A 13151-nucleotide genomic window follows, 5' to 3' on the forward strand; every position below is an offset into this window, starting at 1 on the left:
TGACTAAGTGAAATTAGAATATAGTGAATAAGATTAATTTTTTGCAATTATGGTTATATGGTTAATTATGAATTTCTTTCACCAAAGAGGGAAAGAGTGTTAGTTGAGAACAAATCAGGGGGTGAATTGTGAATAATGGCAATTTCGTAATATTTTGGACTTGTAGTCTGTACTCTTAACCAAATGTCTGTTGGTTCATAAAGATAATTTTTTTTAATGCTTGTTGAGTCACTTTCTAAAAGTTTAAAGCTTATGTTTTATGTTCTAAATTGTAATTCTTATGTCCTTACGTTCTAAATAATGCTTCTTATGTTCTATATTGTGATTCTTATGTCCTATATCCTAGATAGTGCCACTTATGTTCTAAAAAGTATTCCCTAGATTAAAGTTTTGCTTCAACACCCAATTTGTATGTAAAAAGTAATAAGAACGTATTACAAAATTTAGAACATGGTATGTAGTTTAGATTAACTATTAATTATAACTTAGATATAAACCTTTTAGATTTACATTGCGTAAACTAAAGCAATAGATCATACTCATAGAAAAAATTCAGCATCACAGTTAACTATTATTGATATTGAAAATTCAGAAAAAGAAATTGGATTCAGATAAAAAAATAGTTATTCATTTTAGCTGTGTCATATTTTCGTTGATCTCGTCTAAAAGATTCTTTTGGACAAATAGACAGTGAAAAGGTTTAAATATTGTGTGTCTGCCAAAATAATATTGAGTAGAAGTAGAATATTATAAAATGTCCCAAATGGAAAGTGTGTAGAAGCTGTAAAACATTTAGGAACGTAAGGAGTAGTTCCTTTGATATTATCTTTGGGGCTTTGTGTTTCAGTAAGGTGACTTTGACATTAAACTCATTTGTGTTTACTGAGCTCATTTGACTGGACTTCATTTTTAGGTCAGGAGAGAGACATACCAACTTTTTGGTGAAAGGAGCTGTTTTTCGGACATTTACGATCAATTTTTTCACATATGGTTTCCCGGTAACTATCTTAAACTATTGACTGTGACCAATCAACCACTTACATCTCTTCACAATTTTTTTTTTTTTTTTTTTGAAGAAACTTACATCTCTTCACATAATAAATTATTAATAATCCCATTCTTCTCTATATCATATTCTTGTAGCTATCTGTTACGTACTAGAAAGCTTTCAAGCTTAAAAGTCTGTTTACATAAGAGTAGATATAAAGAGCAATTGGTGCTCAGTCTTTAGCTCTGAAGATGTTCTTACCTTATTACATTAACCATGAATTTGTTGAAACTCTTTCTTCTGTTAAGAAGTCTGCGGTTTTAGTTATTATTCATTGAGAAGCTCCTCAGTGGTGGATAAATGTGCCAAATTTCCTTTGTCTTATTGTATTCTAGATATTGATTTTCAACTTTTTAACATTGCAGTTATCGTTGGTTGCTCTTTCCTTTTGGACTTTCCATTTTGCAAGTATATGCGCATTTGGATTGCTGGCTTATGTTGGCTATATTGTATATGCATTCCCATCATTGTTTCATTTGCACCGATTGAATAGTCTGCTGCTTGTTTTCACACTCCTGTGGGCCGTCAGTACTTACATATTCAATGTAGCATTTTCAATTGTGAACTGGGAACTTGGGAAGGTAATCCTCTAGTTTTCTGCTACTTAATAATATCTTTTCTTGTAATTGTATCTAATTCACAATTTGTGCAGAACATGGAGATTTGGGAGCTTGTTGGTTTGTGGCGTTATACAATTCCTGGATATTTCCTTCTTGCTCAATTTGGTCTTGGAGTCCTGATTGCTGTTGGTAATCTTGTGAACAATTCTGTGTTTACATACCTATCTGATGAGAATGGTCATGTTCCAAATGGAGACCCTACAATAGAAGGTAATATTTTATTTTTTTGGTTTGCTTGGAAAGAAATATAGGATCTTTCAAAAATTAGTAATTAAGGAGTAGGTTTTTCTGGGGGAGAGTGGTGGGTTTAGCTTCTCTCTGGGCTCATGCATATGAGGCTTTTGACAAATTAGGGTGAAGAGAGAATTGAATAGCTTGATTATTATTCATCAATAAGTTGAGTATTTATACAAAACCTAAGCTCATCATAAGATAGGAAACAATCTTCCTAAAAGATATACGTCTAACCATAAACCCTAAAGATATATTTTCAAAATAATATCTTAACATAAGATATACTAAATATATTATTCTCATAACAATATCTATACGGAAAATGTATCACATATATTTTCCGATATATCATATCTCTAACACCCTCCCGCAATCGTAACGGCAGTAACACGAACGTTGCGATTGGAAATTCGTCAAATTGTTGAAGCCGAGATGCACACTCTTGTGATGCCGCCTTCAAAATTTTTTTTTCTTCAATGATGAGAACGTTCATCTTTTCGAACTTATCAGTCTTCAATCAAACAGGAACGTCATTCTTTTCGAACCTGCAACAATTTTTTATTTTTCCAGAACAAAACCGAGCTCCAATCAAATATTAGTTTTTCTAGAGTAAACCACACTCAAATTTTTTATTGGTCTTTCAGAGTAAACCACACTCAAATCTCTAATTGGTCTTTCAGAGTAAACCACACTCAAATCTTTTATTGGTCTTTTAGAGTAAACCACACTCAAATCTCTTGGTCTTTCAGAGTAAACCACGCTCATATCCAAAGGAGCAAAATCATGCTCGAATCAACTCACAAACCTTGTCTCACGGCACAAGGAGAACCAAATATATCTTGTCTCACGACACAAGAGAGACCTTTTTTTCTTTCTTTTTTTTTTTTTTTTTTTAATATTGCGTCAAGCATAACACTATTTAATGTCTTCATCTCCAAAGATGTGTTATAGTGGAGGAAGTCCACCCACATACTCCCACAAAAAAAAATTCTCCCAAAAAAAAATTCACATACACATATGATTAACGTGTACCAACCCAAAAAAATAAAAATTTAAAGAGTATTAATATTGTATAGCGGAAGCAAAATTTTGAATCCCATCGGTGGGTTTAATTTTCTAACCCACCGGCAGGGGGGGGAAATATTTTGTGAGCGCTCCCAAGATTTAACCTGCTCTTGATACCATGACAAATTAGGGTGAAGAGAGAATTGAATAGCTTGATTATTATTCATCAATAAGTTGAGTATTTATACAAAACCTAAGCTCATCATAAGATAGGAAACAATCTTCCTAAAAGATATACGTCTAACCATAAACCCTAAAGATATATTCTCAAAATAATATCTTAACATAAGATATACTAAATATATTATTCTCATAACAATATCTATACGGAAAATGTATCACATATATTTTCCGATATATCATATCTCTAACAGCTTTCTTTGGCATGTACCTTTTAAATACAATATACAATTGTAATTCTCCTGTTCCTTTTTACTGATGTTTGTTAAATAGCCTCTCAAATTTTTGAGTTATGTTTTAGTTGATTTATACATGCTGCAGACTCTCTTGTTAGAGATTGTGATCCTATTTGCAATTTTTTTGTTGATGTAGAAGGAAATGATTATGGACTCACTTGTTTAAGTCGCATTATATGGCTCAATTGCTAAAATGGATTTTATTAACCCGTACACCAGAGTGTTGTAACATAATCAACTTATGATGAAGCATGAGTTTAAATTCTGTTACATTTCTCTAGGAAAGAAAATTAAGATTTACCTTCTGTAGAAATTATGCAAGACCTAGGTGGACTCTTAATCTATGTTGGAACGAATCTCAAAGTTATTTTGAAAAGTAAATTTAGGTGTCATATGTCCTGCCCAATTCTGTTTCTACTGTGTTTCCCTGGTTTTGTTGCCTTTTCATCACTAATATTTAGCTTTTTACCGTTACATTGAACTTGCACTCTTGCAGTTAAGGAGGAGACCAAGGTGCTTATTGTTGCCACAATTGCTTGGGGATTGCGGAAATGCTCCCGGGCTATCATGTTGGCTTTGATATTTCTGATAGCCATGAAGCCTGGATTTATTCATGCTATTTACAGTATGTGAAAGGTCTTTTGTATTTGATTATTACTGTTTTTTTGATGAATTTTCTTTTAACCTTTCTCTATTTTTTTGTTTATGCTGTCATTTATCTGGAGTGGAATCAATATTATCAACATTAAGTTGAGGTTTTTGCTACCTATTGCAGTGATATTCTTTTTGATATATCTTTTGGGACACAGTATCAGCAGGAAGATACGGAAGGCATTAATTCTTCTATGCGAAGCTCATTTTGCATTGTTGTACATTCTTCAAATAAACTTGATATCTACAAAACTGGAGCATGGAGGCTCTTTAACTAGCGAAATACTGTCACAACTAGGTATACTTGTGCTGTTTCAAATGTTTTATAATAATTAATCAATCAATCAAAGCCTTAATCCCATAAGTGAGGTCGGCTACATGAACCAAATGTTTGAAAATCCTAATAATTTTGTTTATTCTATTTACTCTGAGTAGGGCTCATTTGTAAGGAATCATCTTCATCAATATTGTATTTGCCTTGATGTAGGTCTTCGTGATAGTTCATGGGACTTCTTGGAAACAGCTCTTCTTGCGTGTTTTTGCACCATACATAATCATGGATTTGACATGCTATTTTCATTCTCAGCATTTGTACAATATACACCTAACCCTCCAGTGGGATTCAGTGTGCTTAAAGCTGGTTTAAACAAGTCAGTTTTATTGTCAGTTTATTGCTCTTCAGCTAGTGGTGACAGCAGCAATGGTCCTTCTCATGGTATGTTATTTTTAACCTGCTTCTATCAAGATGTTTTGAAACTTATTTTATGTACATACATGACACTTGCCTTGGCGTGTTTTTTTTATTGATTATTTGTTACTTGTATAAAGTGTATTTTGTTCGAATGGTTTGTTACTTGTAAAAAGTGTATTTTGTTCGAAAGTTTAAAGGAATTAGTGGTGTATTCTTTTAGTGTTATTACACTGTTCTGATTTGAGATTTTGAAAGCTTCATACTGTTGGCACTGCTTTTCTTTTGTTGGACTGAAATTGTCATGTATTAATGCATTATTCACGAGTATTGCTTAGCAGGATGTTTTGATAGCCACTTCTGGTCAATGCTATGATTTGAATGTTCCAAATGAGAATTACTTATACTGTATGTCGATATGTTGTTATCTGGAGAAAGTTGGTTTTAGTCTTTGCAATAGTTTTGTAAAATTGAGAGGCTTCAGTGCCTCCTTCGAGCAGATATTGCTATGTTTACTGTGCACTGAGATTCACGTTAAGTTCATTCCAATATGTACTTGTCTGCTCTATGATGTATGTCTTTATTTTTGTATCTAATATTTATTTTATTTTTATTTTATTTTTTAAATTTTTTTTTTATATCTCTGATGTTATTTTATCTTATTCTTACAGAGAGAAGAATAGCATCATACCTGAGTGCAGTAGGGCAGAAGTTTCTTGCAGTATACCGTTCATGGGGGACCTATATTGCTTTTCTGACTATACTTATTGCAGTTTACCTTGTTAGACCCAATTATATATCATTTGGGTATATTTTCCTTTTACTTTTTTGGATCATTGGAAGGCAACTTGTTGAACAGACAAAAAGACGCCTATGGTTTCCCTTGAAAGCTTATGCTATAATGGTGTTCATCTTCATGTATAGCCTCAGCATTTTTCCTAGCTTTCAAACATGGCTATCTCATATTATTGATCTTTACCCAAACCTGGGTTATAAATCTGAAGCTTCTCTGTTGGATAACATCTGGGAATCTATGGCAATCTTGATTGTAATGCAACTTTATAGCTATGAAAGGAGACAGAGCAAATACAATGAACCATGTGATGCTAATGTGCTGCAATCAGGAACAGTTGGTTTTATGAGAAGGTTTATGATATGGCACAGCAATAAACTTCTGCTTGCTGCTCTATTTTATGCAGCCATATCACAAATAAACGCAATTGGTTTTGTGTATCTTCTAGGCTTGATCATCTGCTCAACTTTCCCCAAAACTTCAAGGGTCCCGTCAAAGTCATTTCTGGTTTATACAGGATTTGTAGTGATGGTGGAATATCTTTTCCAGATGTGGGGTCAGCAGGCAAAGATGTTCCCTGGACAAACGCATTCAGATGTGTCTCATGTCTTGGGTCTCCAAGTGTTTGAGCCTGGGTTTTGGGGAATAGAATCATGCTTGAGAGGAAATGTTTTGGTAATTTCTGCATGTACACTCCAATATAATGTTTTTCATTGGTTGGATAGGATGCCAAATAATAATGTATTGATAGGTGATTGGGAGGAGCCATGTCCTTTATTTGTCACAGCCGAAGATGATGCAGTTACTATGTCTAGCTATGATGAAGAAAACAGCTCAGTACCACATTCCACACTTTCTGATATGGGAAACACTACAGCAAGCTATACATGGAAATCAAATACCACTGACCCTTCTGAACCAATTCTCTTGGGAAGAGAATCTGAGAATTCCAGAACTGAAAGATATTCGTCTGGATACTTTTGGGAAACCATCAAGGAGAGTCAAAAGTGGAACAAGAGGAGAATTCTTGCTTTAAGAAATGAAAGATTTGATATGCAAAAGACGACCTTGAAAGTTTACTTGATGTTTTGGATCGAAAATATGTTTAACCTCTTTGGTCTAGAAATTAACATGATTGTCTTGCTTCTTGCTAGTTTTGCCCTCTTAAATGTCATTTCACTGCTCTACATTGGTTTGCTTGCTACATTTGTTCTTTTGGATCGACGAATTATTAGAAAGCTATGGTCCGTTCTGGTTTTCCTGTTCGCATGTGTCCTGATTCTTGAATATCTTTCCATCTGGGAGAATAAGATGTCCCTGAACCAACAATCCTCACATGAGATTGCTGTTCGTTGCCATGATTGCTGGAAAAGCTCAAAGCTACACTTTCAGTATTGTCAACACTGTTGGCTAGGTATGGTATTTGTTTTCCCCTTTTTATGCAGTAGTATTGAGCAAATCCAGATCATTACTTAAGTGATTAGTTTGCTGGTAGGATTAAGATGTAACTTATTATGATATCAGAGGATAAGACTACCATATCAGAGGGGGGGGGGGTTGTTGGGCTGTAATGCAAATGGTCTTACCTAGAAGTATGTAAGACTACCATTAGTTTGTAGTCATGTAAAGTTTCTTTTCCTCTTGAGTTGCTTTCATTCGTCTAGACCTGGGAAGTTCAGAATGGTTCTAATTTTTGCCAATTTTCATTTGTTTTCAACTGTATAATTCGAGTTGAAGTATCATTTGATTTGTTCCTCACTAACATACCTTTACACTATTAGCACTTACAACCAAACCTCGCTACCCTAGCACAAAAAACCCTTTACTTTGTCATCTATGCAAGGAAAAATGAATCCACAGATCATCTATTTACATGTTTGTGGTAGGAAACAACTTCAGACTTCTTAAAGTCTCTTTGCTATATGCCTATATCATTTGATGTTTTATGCCTGGTGTTTGGTTAAATTATAAGTTTGAAGATTGGAGATTTTGTTTTAGGGAATAGTACACAGTTATACACCCTCAAGATCATAGTGCTTAGTCTATACCAAATGATCGGGTGGATGATGTGTCTTTAACAGCAAAGATGTTGTAGCGATTTGTTTAAATATTGAATATTACACAGTAATATACCCTTGCGGTCATAGTGCTTAATCTTTACCAAAGTATCTGGTGGATGTTGTTTCTTTAGCAGCAAAGATGTAGTGAAGCATGTAGCACTTGGACTCTCTCTCTCTCTCTCTCTCTCTCTCTCCCCCACATCATACTTTGTTGTGACCTATGTGCAACCTTCACAGCCAAGCATAGAGATTGCTGACCTCTTCGAAAAAGGTGTACTGGCCATACAAAACTTAATTGGAATGAAAGGTACACTTTGTTGGTATAGGTAGTACTTATAGAGGAATATTTAACCTTGGAAGTATGTAGTATGGTAAGAAAATTGCAACTTTTTTTGTTGTTCTTTGATGACAGATTGACATACATGTCTCTTTTGAACTGCTGCCTAGTCCAAAATCCCCACTTGTAAGGTAGCATTTGTAACACCCCATAGATCACAATGTCACTTTCTTGTCCATTGGCTCAATATACGGTCATACACTCACACATGGTTGTTCTATTATCATTTATAACACTCCATAGATCAAAATGTCACTTTTTTATTCTTTCATGCTCTGTCAAATCCTTTTAAAAACATTTCTTAACCATTTTCCCTGGGACCTTTTGAAAATGGAGCTGGTTGCTTTAAGATTTTTTTTTGGCAAGGTTATGGAAAGAAAATTGGAGTACAGAGTTAGAAAATATGAGATATCATTAACTACTATAGAAAATTTTTCTTGATAGGCATTGATTTTACATCTTTGTTCCAATGGTGTCTGATGAGAGCACTTCTTGCCCACTGTCTATATCCCATCTTCCTCATTTGCTAATAATGGTATCTTTGTAAAATTATGAAGTAATTTAATGAAATTCTTATGTTAATCATAATTTTACAAACCAAACTATTTCTATAATAGAAGTAATCTTCTATACTAATTTTATAAGTAATATTAATCTGCATTCTTATGTCAATGTTCTGTAAAATTTGGAAAGGGGTTTTATGCAGTCATTTTTTGTCGTCATTTCCTTCCGTGATGGAGAAACCCACTTCTTGATGATTATAATACGATCTTGTTCGCTAGACTATTTCTGTGTCAGATTCCTTCTACTCAACTAAGCCATAAATCTTAATTTTTGACTTTTCATAATGTTTTGCAGGGCTTGTTGTGGATGATTCTCGAATGCTTATCAGCTACTTTATAGTCTTCATCGTTGCTTGTTTCAAGCTGCGTGCTGACAGATCACCCAATTTATCAGGGTCATTTACTTTTAATCAGATGATGTCTCAGCGCAAGAACATATTTGTTTGGAAAGACCTTTCGTTTGAAACAAAAAGTATGTGGACCATTTTTGACTATCTGAGACTTTACTGTTATTGCCATCTGCTGGATCTTGTGCTTACTTTGATTTTGATAACTGGAACTTTGGAGTATGACATTCTGCACCTTGGATATCTTGGTTTTGCTTTGGTGTTCTTTCGGATGAGATTGGAAATTCTTCGGAAAAGAAACAAAATCTTCAAGTTCTTGCGCATGTATAATTTTGTAATTATAGTTCTGTCTCTTGCTTATCAATCTCCTTATATTGGAGTCTTCAATGAAGGAAAGTGTGGCACTGTAGGTTATATATATGAAGCCATTGGATTTTATAAATATGATTACGGGTTTCGTATTACTTCAAGATCTGCATTGGTTGAGATCGTCATCTTCATGCTGGTTTCACTGCAATCATATATGTTCTCATCTCCAGAATTTGAACATGTATCACGATATCTTGAGGCAGAGCAAATTGGAGCTATTGTACGTGAGCAAGAGAAAAAGGCTGCATGGAAGACTGCACAGTTACAGCATATCCGTGAGACTGAAGAGGAGAAAAGACAACGGAATATGCAAGTGGAGAAGATGAAGTCAGAGATGCTTGACCTGCAAGTTCAGCTTCACAGTATGAACTCTCCGGGTAATCATGGTCAGCTATCTCCCGGAAGTGGAGGTTTAAGGAAAAGGAGAAGTGCCTCTTTTATTGTTGATAAAAATTTTACGGCTGCTGATAAGGAGGAGTTGTTAAGTCCCTCTTTTAACTTTGATAGAGGTTTTAGGGCTGCTCACACATTAAGAGAGGGGCAGAAGACTTCTGGTGACTTCGTTCTACCTTCAGAATTGCTTGGATCTCCAGTTAACAGAAAATCTGAAAGTCCAAATGCAGAACAATTAACAACTCAAGATTCGAAAGAGATATCTTTTGGTGAAATTACTGAAATTGAGGATTCTGATCACCAGTCAGTAGTTGAAAGAAAAAGAAAAAGCTCTAAAGGCCAGTCAAAGGATCACCCATTGAAATCTGCGGTGCAGCTGATAGGTGATGGTGTTTCTCAAGTACAATCTCTTGGAAATCAAGCTGTTACCAATCTTGCAAGTCTTTTGAATGTATCACAAGAAGATTTGGATTCGACAGGACATTCTTCTGATGATGATGTAGGATGTGGTGAAATGGAGAGCCAAAATCCTGAAAATGTTCATATAGCTCGTACATCTTCATTGCAGTCTGACAGGAGTAGAACTATGTCTGAATCTGTGAAGCTGAAGCTTTTGAGAATCTTTCGGCACATATGGTCCCAGATGAGATCCAATAATGATATTGTTTGTTACTGTTGCTTTATTCTTGTTTTCCTTTGGAACTTCAGTCTGTTATCTATGGTATACCTTGCAGCCCTTTTTTTCTATGCTCTGTGTGTTAACACAGGCCCTAGCTATACCTTCTGGGTTGTCATGCTAATTTATACAGAGTTTTACATCTTAATTGAATACTTGTACCAAATAATCATTCAACACTGTGGATTGATTGACTTGACTTTGCTTCAAGAGTTGGGTTTTCCTCATCATAAAATCAATTCATCATTTGTGATAAGCTCATTGCCTCTCTTTTTGGTCTACCTATTTACACTTTTACAGAGCTCCATAACTGCACAAGATGGTGACTGGAGTGCATTATCGGAGTTTAATGCTATCAAGAGAAAAATGCATGAACGAAAATATGTTGGCCCTTGTTCTAGCTGGAGTGAAAAGCTAAACAAAATTTTCCAACCACTGAAAGATGGAGTGGAGATGATAGCTAGAAGCTGTTTAAGTTACTGGAAATCTTTAACTCAGGGAGCAGAGTCTCCTCCATATTTTGTTCAGCTGTCCATGGACATTGGGGCATGGCCAGAAGATGGCATTCAACCTGAGAAGATTGAGTCAGGAATGAATCAATTGCTTCAGCTCGTCCACAGTGAACATTGCAAGGGAGAAAATCCAAATGTTTGCCCTTCTGCTTGCAGGGTTAACATTCAGAGTATTGAGAGGAGTGAAGAAAATCCCAATGTAGCTTTGGCTGTGTTTGAAGTTGTACATGCCCCTCCACTGCCAGATTGTGTGTCAAAGGGTTGGTCAAAATCATTAACACCTGCTGCTGATGTTGCAAGAGAGGTTCTTATTGCAAAACGCTTGGGATATGTTGAAGAAGTTGGATTCCCATATCCTGTACTATCTGTAATTGGTGGTGGAAAAAGAGAAGTTGATCTATATGCCTATGTATTTGGTGCTGATCTTGCAGTTTTCTTTTTGGTTGCTATTTTCTACCAGTCGGTCATTAAGAATAAAAGTGATTTTCTTGGTGTTTATCAACTTGAAGATCAGTTCCCTAAGGAGTATGTGTTCATATTAATGGTAAGCCTCTAAATCTGTTACTATTTCTTTAATGTGTTGTATTTGGGTCAGGTGTCATACTGATGTGTTAAGATTTTGTATATATTTTGGAAATCAGTCAGATGAAAACATTTTGTGTGCACGGTCTATGTACACTAATGTTCATCGACTCACTATCAATAAGAATTAAAGTCTGTATTGCAGTAAGATCTAGCTGAACAATGCATATTATAACTATACAATGGAAGACACTTATAGCTGAACAATTTACCTTTTCTGTAGTAGGCAGAGGGGAAGAAGAATTAGAGGCAAAAATTTTGTTGAAGGTCTGCATAATTTTTTTTTTCTTTAGGTGTCATGGTTAGAAAGGGAAAAAAATAAAAATAAAAATAAAAATTTGGGATTTTTTGCAGGATTTGATTATACATCTTTCATGCCTTTGGTGATACTCTATGGAGGTCCGAGGTCTTGAGTTGTTTTTCAGTAATGTAAACTGTAATTTAGCATGCATATTTGTCTTACCATTATTTTTCTGCAAAGATTCTAAGTCTTCTTTTTTGTATCTTCTTATATTTTATGTATCTTAATTAATATAATAGATATAAATCAAGTTGAAAGTTACTCCTTCCGTCTATATTTATTTAAATTTTTAATAGATTCAAAAGAAGTCAAAGTAGGAAGATGTAGAGATGGAATTGGTCCCCTTTTTTCTTATAATGCTATAAGTAGAACTGTCAATCCCCTTGTTCATACAGTCTATTGATAACTTTTGGGTGCATTTGCTATGTGGAAGGATAAGGGAGAAGAAGCAAGAAAGGGAAAAGAAAGAAAAACCCCCCAAATCTTTGATGTTTGTTAATTGAGGGAAAATAAGAAGATAAAACCACAACATATCTCTATACCCATATAATTACCAGCACTCCCCCACTCAACCTTACACCAATACACCACCTCACTTTACACAATTGTGCCTTCCCTTTGCACACAAGTAGACTCCACTTGCATCACACAACCCACCGCACAAGATCTGGGATTTGTTACGATGAATAGCGCAACCTTATCAGCACTGCACAATCCCATCACCACCAGCATCGTACAACCCCACCACACAGAAAAGGCTTTGGACCTTTGGTGTTATGAATAAGAAGAGAGAAGTTGAGAGACACAAATGCCGGAGATTAGAGGGAAGCTACAATAATGGGAACACTGTGTCGTAGATTAAGAGCAGTCAGCGGTTGATTTATCATTGGGGCTTATTTGACATCAGGGTGTTCAAAAATCTGTCTGAACCGAAAAAAATGGACCAGATCGACCACAGACCGAATATATGGGTAGAGAGATATGTTGTTAATCGGTCCGGTGTTTGGGTTTGGAAAGTTATTTTTCCGGTCTTTGGTCAAGTCCGGTCCAACACCCAAAACCGGTGTTGTACCGGACCGTTTTTATGATTAAAAATATGTGTAAAACCTTTCATCATAGTTAAGACTATCCTTATTAAGCTTAGAAAACTTTAATTTACTAAGTTTTTTTGTATTAAACATACAAAAAAGACGTTTAAATATAATTTTTCCTTAACTTTTTTGGAGTTTTCCATAAAATTATTAAAAAATTTAGAAATCTTTAAAAAATTTCTTAAATCGGTCCAAAACGGTCCGGTCCGGGTTTTGGACCGATTCTTTTGGTCTGTTTCGGGTTCAGTCCCAGTTCATCGCTCCGGTCTTCGGTTCTTAAAATTCTAATTTTCGGTCTTCAATCCGGTCCGGATCGGTCTGGTACGGTTCGGTCTTTGACCGATGAACAACCCCTGGAGGGAGAGAGAACCAGGTAGAAAGTGGGGAATGGAGATGAGAAACTTG

General features: G+C 35.2%; 1 protein-coding gene across 1 annotated transcript in view; it reads left to right on the forward strand.

The window, feature by feature from the left end:
• The window catches only part of LOC145624013 (piezo-type mechanosensitive ion channel homolog), a 39279-nt gene that overhangs the window by 11256 nt on the left and 14872 nt on the right, over positions 1-13151 (forward strand). Inside the window, exons 9-16 of the mRNA XM_081676941.1 lie at positions 914-998; positions 1414-1629; positions 1701-1878; positions 3880-4008; positions 4159-4332; positions 4522-4749; positions 5394-6929; positions 8771-11316. Coding sequence (XP_081533067.1) covers positions 914-998; positions 1414-1629; positions 1701-1878; positions 3880-4008; positions 4159-4332; positions 4522-4749; positions 5394-6929; positions 8771-11316 — 5092 coding nt within the window. The remainder of the gene's footprint in view (positions 1-913; positions 999-1413; positions 1630-1700; positions 1879-3879; positions 4009-4158; positions 4333-4521; positions 4750-5393; positions 6930-8770; positions 11317-13151) is intronic.

The sequence above is a fragment of the Chenopodium album genome, chromosome 3, assembly GCF_948465745.1.
Source record: "Chenopodium album chromosome 3, dcCheAlbu1.1, whole genome shotgun sequence".
Classification (NCBI taxonomy): Eukaryota; Viridiplantae; Streptophyta; class Magnoliopsida; order Caryophyllales; family Amaranthaceae; genus Chenopodium; species Chenopodium album.